This window comes from Poecilia formosa, unplaced genomic scaffold (genome assembly GCF_000485575.1).
Source record: "Poecilia formosa unplaced genomic scaffold, Poecilia_formosa-5.1.2 Scaffold93, whole genome shotgun sequence".
Taxonomy (NCBI): Eukaryota; Metazoa; Chordata; class Actinopteri; order Cyprinodontiformes; family Poeciliidae; genus Poecilia; species Poecilia formosa.
Genome location: NW_006800032.1, coordinates 1,486,659 through 1,500,607, shown reverse-complemented (window position 1 = coordinate 1,500,607; position 13,949 = coordinate 1,486,659). Strand labels below are relative to the sequence as shown.

Below are 13,949 nucleotides of genomic sequence, written 5' to 3'. Positions count from 1 at the left end.
TTGCAGATTCCTGTAATAAACTAGCATAAAGCAATGAGAGGGACAGGATTAAATAGTTTTCAGATGTAACACAGATAAACTGAGGACTCTACCCATTAAGATTCTTCTGAATGTGTTAGTTGCTTTGGATTTTATTTAGGAACTTCAGAGTAAAGGGGTTTAAATAGGAAAGTACGCCACACTTTTCTGAATTTCAGTACATTTGTATTTAAAATCTATAAATCTTTAATGCTTTTTTTTCTTCCACTTCACAACACTGCACCATAAATCTTACTTGTAGCATAACAAAATGCAGCGGAAGCTGAAGACAAAGGACTTTTTAAGCGTTTTAAGCTTCTTTATGAAGGACTTCTCTTTTAATAAGGCAAAAGGTTTATCAGAGCATTGACCCTCTAATTACAAGAAAGTGCACTTTCTTTTAAATCGAGGAAATCAAATACAAATTCTGTGGTGAAAGGTTTGCGTGTACTTGGAGAGTTTTACCTTAATTTAAAACTTAATGCACTTGAGAACCAGAAGATCAAAGTTCACGTACAGGAAACGATGTCGGTACAAAAATAATTGCGTGCCTCTAGTGGTGCTGTTATTCTGAGTGGAAGGAAAATAAATTGAAATTTAATGATTTGTTGCAATTTGATGCTTTGGTAAATACCACTAATGGAAAGCAGTTTACGAAAAATTTATTGGTATTGTTTTTTATTTTTAAATTTGAAGAGGAAAAAATACTTTAAAAAAAAAGAAATTATAAATTTTTACCAAATTACTTGTACATGACTTTTTAAAAACTCTTCTTCTTGTGTCGCCCAGCACACAACACTGGAGGCATCCTCGCAGGATCCATCATAGCCGTTCTCCTGATCCTGCTCCTTCTCGCCATCATCCTCTACTGCTTCTTCCGCGCTCGCAAGAACAAGAAGTACGAGAAGGAAATCTGCAACGAGATCAAGTACGGTATCCAAAACGCCCTGGAGGTTTGGCTCCCAGATGGGCTTTAATTTGAACTGGGGGAACGGCCCAGTTCCTTGTAAAAGTGAAGTTTAGTGTATTCCACTGGGATTTAAAGTGATAGGCCACCACAAATCGGCATGTAACTGTGGAAGGGAGAGGATATGTGGTTTTTAGAAAACATCTCAAACAAACCCGAGTCCTTCCCACAACAAATGTGTTTCCACTGAAATTAAATAAAATACAGTTAGACTCTTTTTGCTAGTTGAGCCCAACTCACAATGGACAATTTTTATTCCTATTTTTATCTTGATTTTCCACTTCTGACAACCTTAAGTACTCCTGGTTATTGAGATGACTCTAAAGATAATATTAAGAGATCTTCCTGTTGTGTGTGTGGTGTGTTAAGTCTGATCTGGTCCGCTAGCAAGGACATCAGGACCGCTCCCGTCTAAAATCTGGGATATTCGACAAGTTTGATCGACTTAACCCAATGTGGCAGCGTATGTGGAGACAAATGATTACGTAGCCTGTTGAATGTGACGGAAATACGGAGAGGAATCCAAAAATACACAAATGACAAAACCACTTCCAAGGCGCACCAGAAAGTTCGGTGGACTTGGTATCAAACCATCACCATTGCTTCCTCCCAGTCGGCCATGTTTGTTTGCTCTGACCTCACGTTTGGTTTCGAGAGGTTTGGTGAGATTTCGCCATCAGACATCTGAATGTTGGTGGATGAAATTGGTTGGTGTGTGGTGAGTTGCTGTGAACCAGGCATTAGCTGACTTGTGAAGCTAATTGACACTTTATTTAGGATCATCATAACAAAAGAGGCCAGATACTCTTTTCAGATTTTAATTTGCAAAACCCATAGAAAACCAAGTACTTTATTCCCTCCACAATTATACACAACGTTAAGTTGGTCTGTCGCATAAAAGCAACTGAATTTTGTGTTTTATAGATAAGAAATATGAACAACTTCAAGTGGTATGCTTTTCTTCTAAAGCACTGTAAACCCCAGTTGAATCTGTGCTGATATCAGGTGAATTCCTCCTTGGCCTCAAAGCCACCAGCAGGTCTCCAGCAGTCGTGCAAAAAGCTTTTTCTCCATCAGCATTTTTTTTTTCCACCTCTCTTCAAATAAACAGCTATGGTAATCAGTTTGAAAGCTTTGTTTGCTCTGTGGATCCTGTGTCATGTCTGCCTGTGGCTGTCTCCCCACCACCCACCACAGATCAAGCTCTCTCCTCCTCCGGCTCGTCCACGGCTCCATCCGGCCCGTGGGCTCTCCTGCTATCACTCCGCCGCGGACTGAACCGCCGCAATGTGACACTGCTCACAGTGGAGGACAAAGAGGATTAGACCTCTGGTCCCGTCTCTCTTCCACACATTCGCCGACACGTTGCTGCGCCACGCTAACGGACTAAACAAGCTGTGGCCCCTGAGGCTCTGTTTGATTGAGCATTTAACTGGATTATTGCTGCTTATTAGTTGTTAATGTGGTGGCAGAGGGAGGAGAGGGCATAGTTGTACTTGGATGCTGTGCGCCACCGCTGCAGGCTGTTACACAGTGTTTGTGACTTAGCAGTGCAGACACGGCTCCATCAGTTAGATTCGCCCTGTCCAATTATCTGTCTCCTTTTTATTGAGTCCAGCCATGTTTTACTCTTGAAATGACTCCTCCAGGCTCTATGGCATGGTTCCTGCACTCTGAAGAAAAAAAATAAAATAAAACCTTCTCACCTTAAAAAAAAAAATCAGGTGGAATTCTTTAAAGATGCAGTATCTTTTACAAAAAAAATGTCACCATGCATGATTCATGATTTGTAAAAAGCCTCCATCAGCATTAATTTTGTCCAAGGTGCAAACGCCATGAATGTTTTGTCTGTGCTTCCTCCCAGAGAGGACGTCCCCCCTCCGAAGAGCCGCGTTTCGAGCGCGCGCAGCTTCAGCCAGATGGGCAGCCAGCGCTCGTCCGTGGGCTCCATGTCGCCGTCCAACCTGCACGACTACACGCTGAAGTCCCAGTACTCCATGAAGTCCCAGTATGACAAGATCCCTTCCACCGAAGAGTACGACCGCCCGCCGAGTCAGGCCCCGCTGCCCCCGCCGACTGCCGCCAGAATGGCTGGCCCCAACCTCAGCCGCATGGGGGCCATCCCAGTCATGACCCCGGCCCAGAACAGGGACGGCTCCATCGTCTAGAGAAGGCACCCTGGACAAAACGCCAGTGATAAAAAAACAAACAAAAAGAAATGAAGCGGTTTCACTCGATAGCATCTACAAAACGAGAAGGTCCTCCCATGAAGACATGGCTCTGCTGTGTTGGTGATGTGCTGTACTGGAAATAGAGCACATTAACTTTTTATCAAATACAAAACGATGACAACAAAAAAGGAAAAAAAAAAAAACACTTATGCATTTAATGTCCTGGATTTTCTCCCAGGAAAAGAATCGGTGTGGATATATAAAAGCAAGAATGGTCAATATACAAATTCTATTGTACATAACTGAATGCATGTTTTTTTTTTTTTTACATTGATGTCTCTTGCTGTAGATATACTGTTTAAAACACAACCATCCCCTTAGCTGGCACCCTGTACAGCTGTGTGTGTGTGTGTGTGTTTGTGTGTAAACAGACGTCTGGAAACTTAGTTTCTTTAAATCAAAGCCTGACTCTTCCTTCTCTTTTACTTGTCCAGTTTTGATTGGTTGTGGCTTTTCTGATTGGGTATAATTTAATATAGCTGTTTTTTTGTTTTTCAGTTCTCTGAGAACAAACTGACTACAAGTCAGCTGTTTGCTAATGAACCCTTGTTTCTTTGACTTTAAGTAGGGGGCCTTTAAAGGGTCCGGATTGGCCGATGGGGAAGGAGTGGTTTTGGTTTCCAGGAAGTGTGATTGGATGGATGATCGGTACTTGACCCAACTTTTAAAAAAATCCATTCTCCATTCTTCCTCTGAGGCTCTTTGGGGAGTACGGGTAACAGCTGGACAACAAGGTTCACTGAGCAATCAGCTTTGATTGTGTTTGACTACATAAAGCCCTGCCACCCCCACCGCAACCCCTTTTTACATCCATACACACCAAATTAACAAGACAAAAGGAGCGACCCTTGGTTTATCTGGCTGTGCGGCATGTGTAATCCCATGTATTTGTTGTTGCGCCACAAGGAGACGGAACCTTGATTAACCTTCTCCCTGCGGTCGATACGAAACCGATCAGGGCTGATGTAGCATTAATTTGAGATTTTAATGAAGGATGGTAATCACGGCTTGGATGAAGGAGTTTCCCACAGAGCGGCATGCGGCATACTGTTTCACTCTACATTAAAAGCTGACCTTCGTTTCCAATCTCAGGGCACAATCAGTCAGTTTAACCTACATAACCGAGTCCTTGCTACTCCCATCTTCCGTTCTCTGAAAGCCTAGCTTCTCATGTGGATTCCACCTTTTCGGACAAACATTACAAAGTGCAAACTTCTGGTTGCTTTCTTCTTTGATGCCTTATTCTATCCTTTTTTTGGCCTTACACTCTTCCCTGTGGTTTCCTCTTTTCAATCCGATTCTTTCTTGCCTTGTTGCCTTGGTTGAAATGTTCAAACTGTGTTTTGTGCGTTCTTCATGGTCGTCGCTCTCTGAGGACTATAATCATTGGTATAGACATGGGCTGGGACAAACAGCACTGTTCCCTGATCGTTACACAGGATTTTAAACTATAAATATTCTGATGGTTTTAATACAGCGGTGTCCAACGTGTGGCCCTCAAAACGATTTTGTTCGGCCCCTGACCCCAAGTCACGAATGGTTAAAAATTTGGACAACAAAACAGAAAACAATTGATGTTTTTAGAGGGAATTTCACTCACACTGGCCTCTTGGTATAACATAAATTATTTGAACAGTATGACATAATTTTCATTGACAATAGCAGGAAGCAGCCCATGCCTATGCGACACACACTGATTCCTCTTTGCTCTTACCTGGATTGGCTCTCGTCTTTTATTGAGATCTCAGTCTGTCTGTTTTTAGCTTCTTATGCTTTGATTCTCTGTTTTTAGTTGCTATTTTTTTATGAATTACAGCAAAGATTTATGTACTTTCTGTTAGAAAACAAATAGATTCTGACTCCATATTGACGTTACTTATTGAAGTACCAACAAAACTGAATGAATGAACCATCAAATATCCAGTTTATAAATATATATGTGTGCTTGAGTGTGTGTGTGACTACAGAAGAGCACAGTGTATGTCATCTGTGCTATGTTTTCTGGCTGTGTGTGCGTTCTGGTGCCAGTATATGGAATTTTATATTACTTATTCCCAAACAGAAGCAAAAGCAACACCTTGGCTGAGCTGTACAAACTTTTGTCTTTTTTTCTTTTTTGTATTGTTTTTGGTGTGTGTGAGCAGCTGTATTTAATACTTGTTGCTAGGCAGGATGCGGCCCATGTAAAGATCTGCTGGTGAAGTGTACAGAGCTCCATTAGAGGCCATCCTGTTGCTCCTCCATGCTTGTAACTTTAATGTAAACTAACAATACTAACAGTAGGTTTGAAATCTGTACTAATACTGTATGAAGAGTCCATTGAGGTGCACACTGTGTTCAAATCATATTTTCTCTCTGTGTATTTTTGTGCTGTATTTTTGAATAATAAAAGTCATTGAAATGAAGAACCAGTTGCCTTACGTTTTTTGTTGTTGTTTTAAGGATTATTTTGGCTCTACTGCATACCTGTCAAGTTCTGGACTGGAGAATACGGGACACAAACGTAAGAGCGTGGCGGGGGGATACCGGAAGAGAGGGGAGGATGACGGAACTGACGTAAGAGCAAAGGCGACACGATATTTACGGCCAATATTTAGTTTCCCGGCCAAAACGGGAGACTTGACAGGTATGCTCTACTGGCCTTTATTTGAAAGTAAAGCGGTTTGTGAGAGAGGGAGGACGCGGCAGAGGTCAACAGGCCGGGACTCGAACCTGTGACGGTCACGTCGACGACTGGAGTCCTCCGTTCTTGGGTCGCGCGCTTTAGACCTACGTCATCACCGCGACAGAACAAGTTGCTGTTAGCTTGTTAGCATTCTCCGCTCCGGCGGGAAGCGCGGCCTCCTGCAGCTTTTCGATTTGTTTTAATCAGCCAGCCGGTTCCAGCCCTTCCACCAGGTGAGACGAGGTGACTTTCTAACCACCTAATGATTGTAATTAATCAATATCTCGGGGGCAGACACCATCGCCACCTGCAGCGCCTCGGTTTCAGCTCAGAGTAAACTCCCATAGCTTTGTGACCCGTTTACTTTATCGCTGCAGAGTTGATCATTTGTTTCAGTATTTGCTTAACTTTTTTTTTTGAATTTTTTTTATTTTTTACAGTCTAAGCTAATTTCCTTTCCTTCCTTGGTTAATGTGCTAGGTAATTACTTTTATTACGGTTCAGCACTAATCAAAGTTGTACAAAATGAGCTTCCTAATTAACTGAGCAGAGTGATGGGGAAACGTAGCTCCTGGTTGACGGCTGAGGGGACGCGCTGCACCTTAGCAGTGTGGTGGGCTCGTTTTTTTCCCCTGGCAACCGCCTCTCACCTCTCACTGTTGATGTTGACATGGGGGATAGATCAATGCCTGATTATTAGCCGGTGGCTCCACTATGTGTAGCCCGTTGACAGCTAGTCAATAAAAAGACTAAAGCACTTAGTAGCAGTGCTAAGCGGACGTCCATTGCTATAATTGGATGTCAGTAATGGATAGGGCCCTGGAGCATTGATCTGTGACTGGTCGAAGTCTCTGCTGGCTCCATAGCAGGTCGGCTCATCTGTGGTCCTGGTCTGAGATCCCACTAATGGATGTGAACAAACTTTAAACAGATTTTAATTTAATTAAAAAAACATGTCATGACCACTTCTTCTGTTTGCTATTCTGTTGTGAAATATTTAATCAAGATAGAAATTAACCCTACCAAAATTGGCTTCCACTCCAGACAGTGACCTCAGATAAGGAAACTCATCAGTGTCAAATACAGATTAGATCTTTTAATCAAGTTACTTTTTCAAATCAGGGGCAACCCCAAAGGGTGGTCAAGGGGGGCCATGGGCCCTCCAGATAAGCTGCCACTCAGTAATAAATTAAGGTCACACAAACTGTACAGTCATCTTTTTCAGTCAATACATAAATATAAAACCTAATAACTCCACACACATGCACACACACACACACACACACACACACATATATATATATATATATATATTTTTTTTTTTTTTTTTTTTTTTTATTTTTTTTTTTGATGTGTGGTTGTTAAATTTTCTGGGGGCACCACTTCTTCAAATGAGTGTGTCTTTAGCTAATCCTTTACTCTTGATTTAGTTGTTCCAGAACTATTTGTTTCACCAAGATTAGAGCTGCCATAATTGATCAGAACAATCAATCCTCATGGCATGTTGCTAGGCAGGGTGCGGGCCATGTATAGTGTGAGCGATACAATTGGAAGGTTGCTGAGATATAAAATGTGGTAGGGTAGGTTGCTATAATTCAGACATCACGCATTCACTCTCCACATATTGACATCATGTTTACCAAGTTGGAGGATGGGCTGTAAAAGCACTTATTCATGCCGTCACCTGATGGATACTAGTGGTTTCTCAGATACAAAAACTCGCAGATTGGCGGGGACATAATGACAAAGAGAAAAGAACGATGCTGTCACAGGAATTTTAACACAATTTCCTGATATGCTGCAGCTGTACGATTACAATAATTTCATAAAAATCCCAAGAATTTTTCCAGCAGGGCTTCTGCACCATCAGCTACCTCAGCCCCAAAATGACAGATTTAAAAGGAGCCGCATCCTACCAGTTAGCCACACCTCGCATGCGGTGGCGTTATTCCAGTCAACAGCAGTGGTTAATTTTAACGTAGCTGGAGTTCTGCCTGTGTGCAATGCTACTGTTACAAGCATGATATGACATTTAACCGGTTGTACATATTCAAAACTAACTAAAATGCTTGACAGGTCTCATTTCTTCTGATGTTACACAAACAGAGCTGAATAACTAGTTGTTGTTTTTATTCAGTGCATTTAAAAAACAAATAAAAAAACTTTAAATTGTGTGAAATCCTGCTGCTTTCTTTTCGTCTGCATACGTTTGTCAGTGGGAAACAATACACCAGTAGATAGTATTTTAATGATTACACATTCGTTACATTCATTAAAAAGACATTAGTGGCATGTTTCCCTGCATGCGTGCACATTACATTTATGGACTAAAATGCTGTTCCCTCATCGAGTTAATGTACATTGAGTCATACATCATCCCTCTGTGTCCTTCTGCCCAATATCCATTTGTGACTTCTTTTTTTTTTACCTCGTCCTCATCCTGCCAGCGGAAGGGACAGAGTGGTGCTCTTGTGCTAAGCACCTGGGGATTTATGTCTGCCTCCTACTTCTGTCTCTCTCCTCTCTGCCTGGAAAGGGTATTAATTGTTTGCACTGATAGAGAGGAGGGTGGGGGGAAAGAAATAAAAAAACAAGGTTCTCCATGAGGGTTTCCTTGGCAACCTTATCTGCGTGTACACAGTCTAAGCCGGCTGCCGGTGGGATGATTTATCTTGTAAAGCGTGAATCGCTCCCCGCTCACAAAGGAGGCCTCTAAAAGCACGGGTTTCATCAAAGTTGCTCTCCTCCGGCGTGACGTCTGCTGTCACAGGCGCTAAGCTTTTCTGCCGTTTTTAGAAACCGCAGCCAGGTTGGGAGTGAGCTGAAGAGGGAATTCTGCTCGAACAGTGGAATGTGCATATGAATGAAGACCGAGTTCAATTAGTCCTATCTGCGCAGCCGTGCATTAACAGTTTTGGCTCGGCGCTCGCAGCACTCTGGATGTTGAAATGACAAAGATTACAAAATGAATGGAGGCTTTTACAGCTGCCGTGGTTGAATGACTGAGGAGTTGAAGCAATTTTCGGACATGGCCTTCGATTTTTTTTTTCCTTCTTTCTTCCTTTGGTCCCTTTAGTGTTTCTGAGTGTATAATCGGGATCCAAAGGAACTCCCAGAAGTGGGAAGATGCCTGTAGTCGTTCACAGAGTGCTGCACACTCATCGTTTCCCTTTTGCACAATGTTTCGAAGTTAATTTCTGTCATGCATAAGTGTGAGTAATTTTACTGTCCCCGCAGTAAATAAACTCAGTTTCTCAGTTGAAATTAAAGCTGACAGTCTGAACTTTAAATGTACAGTCACTGTGCCATGTCAAATGAAAAGGGATCGGGAGGAAGGAGACGTTGCGTCAACGTGTCACCATGCAAACATTCACGGCGCTCGGCTTGTGGACGATCACCCCCGGTCTGTCTGCTGCTTTCCTCATGGGGCTTGTCCAGCTGCCCCGTCGCTCCCCTTTGCTCAATAAGGAATCATCTGTCAGAGGTCAAGCTGTACTCCTGTTGCAACTTCACTGCACCACGTTGGGTCACTTTAACCACGTTTGGCTGACAGAAACGTGGCTTTTAATGAGTGACCTTCCCCTCTGTGCTCCGGGGGAGATTCGTTTAGTCATATTTTTTCCCCAAGATTCCCCCCTCTCTTCTCTCTCTCTCTGGGTGGCTTCATGGATCCGTGAGGTGATGCTCATCTGCAGGTTTGACATTTTACTCACTGGCAGCAGGAACATCGCATGTTGTGAAGAACGCGGCGGTGCCCTGCGAGGGGAGCACCCCGTGTGTAGAGAAATGAATGTTACCTGAGTTTCTAGAGTTTGGAGATAGGACACCTGCTTTAATTTCCTCTCTCATCACATCTGTGACGCTTTCGCCCACCTCATCCTGCTACCACGCATCTTCCATGGAGTCAGGCAGAGACTGAGTTCAGGATAGCTCTGCCGTCTAAAACGGGGGTTACTCCAATCAGCTGTTTTTTCTTTTTTTTTTATGTGATTTGTGCTTTTAATCTGAACCTCTGCTGGACTCCATTACAGGTGATGAAGCTTCAATGCCGTAACAGAGCGCACAGTAAAATGTATCCTTGGTGAGCAACAGGGCCCCTGTTTCCATTTCCTCTCCCTCTGATGATTGGGGTCATCGTCCTTATTACCAACGGCGATATATCACAGGTGTGCCTCTGAGCCGTGCCTGTGCATGTATTTATGCACACTGCTGGGGGAGTGGTTTATGCGTGTAGAGTCATCACCCAGAGTGGCCACAGCCAGGTCAAAGGTCAGGGTGGTGATTTAACAGATTGGAGGCCATCCCTTTTCCCTGTCCACCAACCCAGGGAGAGCTCGCCTCACCTCAGGCTGTTTGCAGAGATTAAATCCTCTCTCCATGCTGGACACGTAGCTCAGGCCAGCATCGCAAACAATATCCATCCTTTCCTGCCGTCAGAGGACCAAAACTCAGGATGAGGCTAAAACGTGGCTTCTGGTTATAATTGTTCTGGGTTTGTAAAGACACTGTCTACGTAGAATTCTGACCATTGGATTTAACCAATTCATTCAGCTGTTTTAAACATTATTCGCACTCTAATTTCATGTCTTTTACTTTTAGTTTCATCAGGTCACAGCACGTCTCTTGAAAAACTAATTGTAGTTTGATTTTTATATCGCTCTTGAAGCAATGGCTTCGACAAAACACATTTATCTTTAATAAACAGAACCTCTCTCCTTCCTGGCCTTTAGATTATACCTGCATATAAATGTTTGTCAATTGTACCGAAGGATGAACCAGGCTTGGTTCTCCACTGTTCTCTTCCCAACATCTTGGCTGATTTCCTTTGAGTTTCTCACAATGTCACATGAGCAACTGGTGTGTCTGCAGTTTTTGTATTTAAATACAAGCAAATGTTGTGTTCAAAAAAAGCTTACAGAGCAACGATGTCATCAACTGGAGTTTTACAGATTGCTTAAAAGGACAGTAACCTTTATTGTATGTAAACTTCCCATGCTGAACAAAGCAATACAAATGATCTTGCACGTCGTTCTACAACTTAGCTAATTTTGGCAGTCCGGTGAATCAGGAAATGTTTAGTCTGATCTAAAACCAGACAGTGAGAAATAAACATGGTTTTAACAGCGTGTGTAAATATCTGGTGTCATCTGTCGTCATGGTGCTGGGCAGAAGGTTGCATCCACTTGGCATAAAAGTCTGCATCAGGTGTGTGAAGGATGTCTGCAACTCTCCTGCTGGTTGTAAAAGTGAAAAGCCCAGTATGATTAAGTCGCTTGGCTTTTCCAGAATGATATCATGTGAGGCATAATACATTACAAGTACTAAAATGCAAGATGTTCAAAGAGACCCCAGAGAGCTGTTGAGTTGACGGGTAATCTTCCTTCAACAGCTGTGATGTCCTTTGCTGCTGTGTGTTTCCCTTGAAGGTCAAAGCTGTGTGAGAACACGCCTGTTTTCATTCCAGCCCTCAGAAAGGCTCAGATATCGCTTCCTTGTTGATAGCTGCCAGCTTTCCTCAAGCTCAGCAACTTGCCGTTGATGTTCATCCGTCCATCCTACAGGCTAATGGACTGGTGTAAGTGTTGTCCTGCAACTTTTAGATTTGTACACACCTGAATCAAATGACTGAACTGTGTTCTTTGCATGCAGGTAGGTTTGACAGGGTCCTGCTAATAACCATTTGATTCAGGTGTGTTACAAGTGTTTGGGCATTGTCTCCTCTCTCTTCCTGTTTGTGCCATTATAATCTATTCCCATTATAATTTGTTCCTTTAATTTTTTAGCAGTTTATTGTTCAGCACATTGATCAGGGCTGTTGTATTCAGCATGCCTTATGAATAAAGCTTATTAGATTAGGTTTTATTTATTTTGTTGAAGCAGACGCATCCTACAGACCACTGGTCTTCAAAGACTGAAGTTTGACACCAGTGGTTTGAGATCTGAAATTTGCAGACATATGGTTTGACCTTGATCTCTACCAGGCTAGTCACAACCCTCTATTTTTGCTAATGCATTGTACTTTTCTCATATTCAGTGATGTAGCCTGGTGTCAGCTAAAAAGTGTATTAAGCCCATAATAAACTTTGCTGTTAGTGGAAATGCCCACAAATGTTTTATAGGCTAACATAACAATAAGCTAACCGAAGATCATGCTAACTATTAGGCTATTTGAATGTTAAGCTACCTGAAGATTAGGCTAACTGAGCTTTAGGATTACAGATTTTTAATTTAACTGATGATTAGATTAACATTCTACTTTTTAGATTGTTAATCTGATGATTAACATTTAACTATTTGAATGTCAGTTAGCTAACATGGAGTTAGCTAACTGTTAAGCTAAGCAAAAATTAGGCTAGCTAAAGATTAAGACAAGCTAATTGAAAATTAGGCTAACTGAGCCTGTCAGTGCTAGCATTTAGCAGCTCAAGCTCAGAAGACCCCATATATGCAGCAGGTCATCTTTTTTATGGTCTTGTTTGGTTCCTCTTCTTAGCATTCCTTAACATGTCTGTCTAAGAGTGTTTATCCTGTTCCTGACACACTTACAGACATTGTTGTCAGTAAATTGGTTCATTTTTATTTTAGTATAACATGGTATAACAGGGTTAGAGTGTCCTATTATTTTTAAAAACAAGATACTGGCAGAGTTTGAGGAGTAAATGATAGGCAATGATTAAAGATATGATAAAAAAATCTCTTAAAGAAAGTGAGACATCAGGAGATTCCAGTGTAAATTTGGGCAACTCTGTTAGTATTCAAAAAGTGAGTTGAGCATTGGGTCAGTTCCCTTAAAAAAACTTTCCATCTCAAACATCAGCATTCAAAAAAGCAGATAGTCTTCTTCTTTTGAACTGTTGTGACCAGTTCAACCAAAGTTCAAGACGATAAAAACAACTTCTCAAAAATACCCTTTTCTTAAGTTGCCTTTTCTAATAAGTAAGTCAAAGTACAAAGTTTGCCACCACAAACCATAAGAGCCAACTCTGAGCCATCTAAAGCCTGCAGGTCTAGTCCTCTTATCTGACATGGATCCAAGATCGTGAGACTGGATGGATTTCATGTATTTACAATTTTTTATTTGCAGTCCGTGTGGGATTTTTACCTTTACTGAAGTTTTCCAAGTTTGGATGTTGCCTGTGGAACATCTAAATCTACCAAACCAAAGGAAGCATTTTATTTATGTAACTAAACAAATTGTTATGTGGTGTATTCCACTGTTAATTTCATAAACTTGCCAGTTTAGCAACTGGTATGCAGCCAGTCTGCAGTACATCAGTGCATCCACAGGCATCCACGACGCGTCTATAAATGTTCCTACCCCAACACCTTTGCCCCCCGAGCTTCACTCGTCAGGGACGTTTGCATTCTCCACACCAGTTCTGGCCAGGTGCATGCTAAAATTTGTTGACATACGTCTGAGCTGAGCAGATTTATCTCAATCTCTGCCGGGAATCTCAGCTTACTCAGGAATGTGCTCCTCGTCATCCCGAGGCTTCCTAGCATGAGCTTCAGGAAAGCAAACTCAGGGCGGTCAGCTCGATAATCTCAGGATCAAGCCTGAAACAGCTGAATCTTAGTGATTGTACTGTTTTTTACTTTATACGTGCAACTGTGATTGTTTTTCTCAATAATCCCTTGAGTGTTGATTAAATTTTACTGGTAGTTTCATGTTTTATGTGTCTTGGTTCTTCTGAACCAGTGAAAAGAGAACGTTTTTCAGTGGTTGGAGTAACACAGTGCTTCCCCACTCCTGTTTGTTGACTGGCTCTGTCAGTCAGCTGATTGAAAGAAAGCAACAAAACCTTTCCCTAGCTTACAAGAAAGACAAAGTTAGCTGCTTTGAGAGTAATTGATAGGCATTGATAAAAATATTTCTGGTCAAGAAAAACACGGGTGGCCATTGTTGTGAAACAGTGATGCTGTTTTTAAAGTTACAGTAGGAAAAGTAAGACTTAAGTCTGAATTCCCAGTCTGGCTAATATTTGCTCCAGCTGCTCAACATTGATGGTATGGATTCTGCTGTAATGCGGGTGGGTAAGAAAGGAAATTAAAATTGTAATTTATGCAA

At 42.0% G+C, this 13,949-nt stretch overlaps 1 protein-coding gene across 1 annotated transcript in view; it reads left to right on the top strand.

The window, feature by feature from the left end:
* cxadr (CXADR Ig-like cell adhesion molecule) overlaps window positions 1–5,621 on the top strand; it is a 53,402-nt gene extending 47,781 nt beyond the window's left edge. The window contains exons 6-7 of the mRNA XM_007557986.2: window positions 808–946; window positions 2,850–5,621. Coding sequence (XP_007558048.1) covers window positions 808–946; window positions 2,850–3,153 — 443 coding nt within the window. The 3' untranslated portion in view covers window positions 3,154–5,621. The remainder of the gene's footprint in view (window positions 1–807; window positions 947–2,849) is intronic.
* The last annotated feature ends 8,328 nt before the right edge of the window (window positions 5,622–13,949 follow it).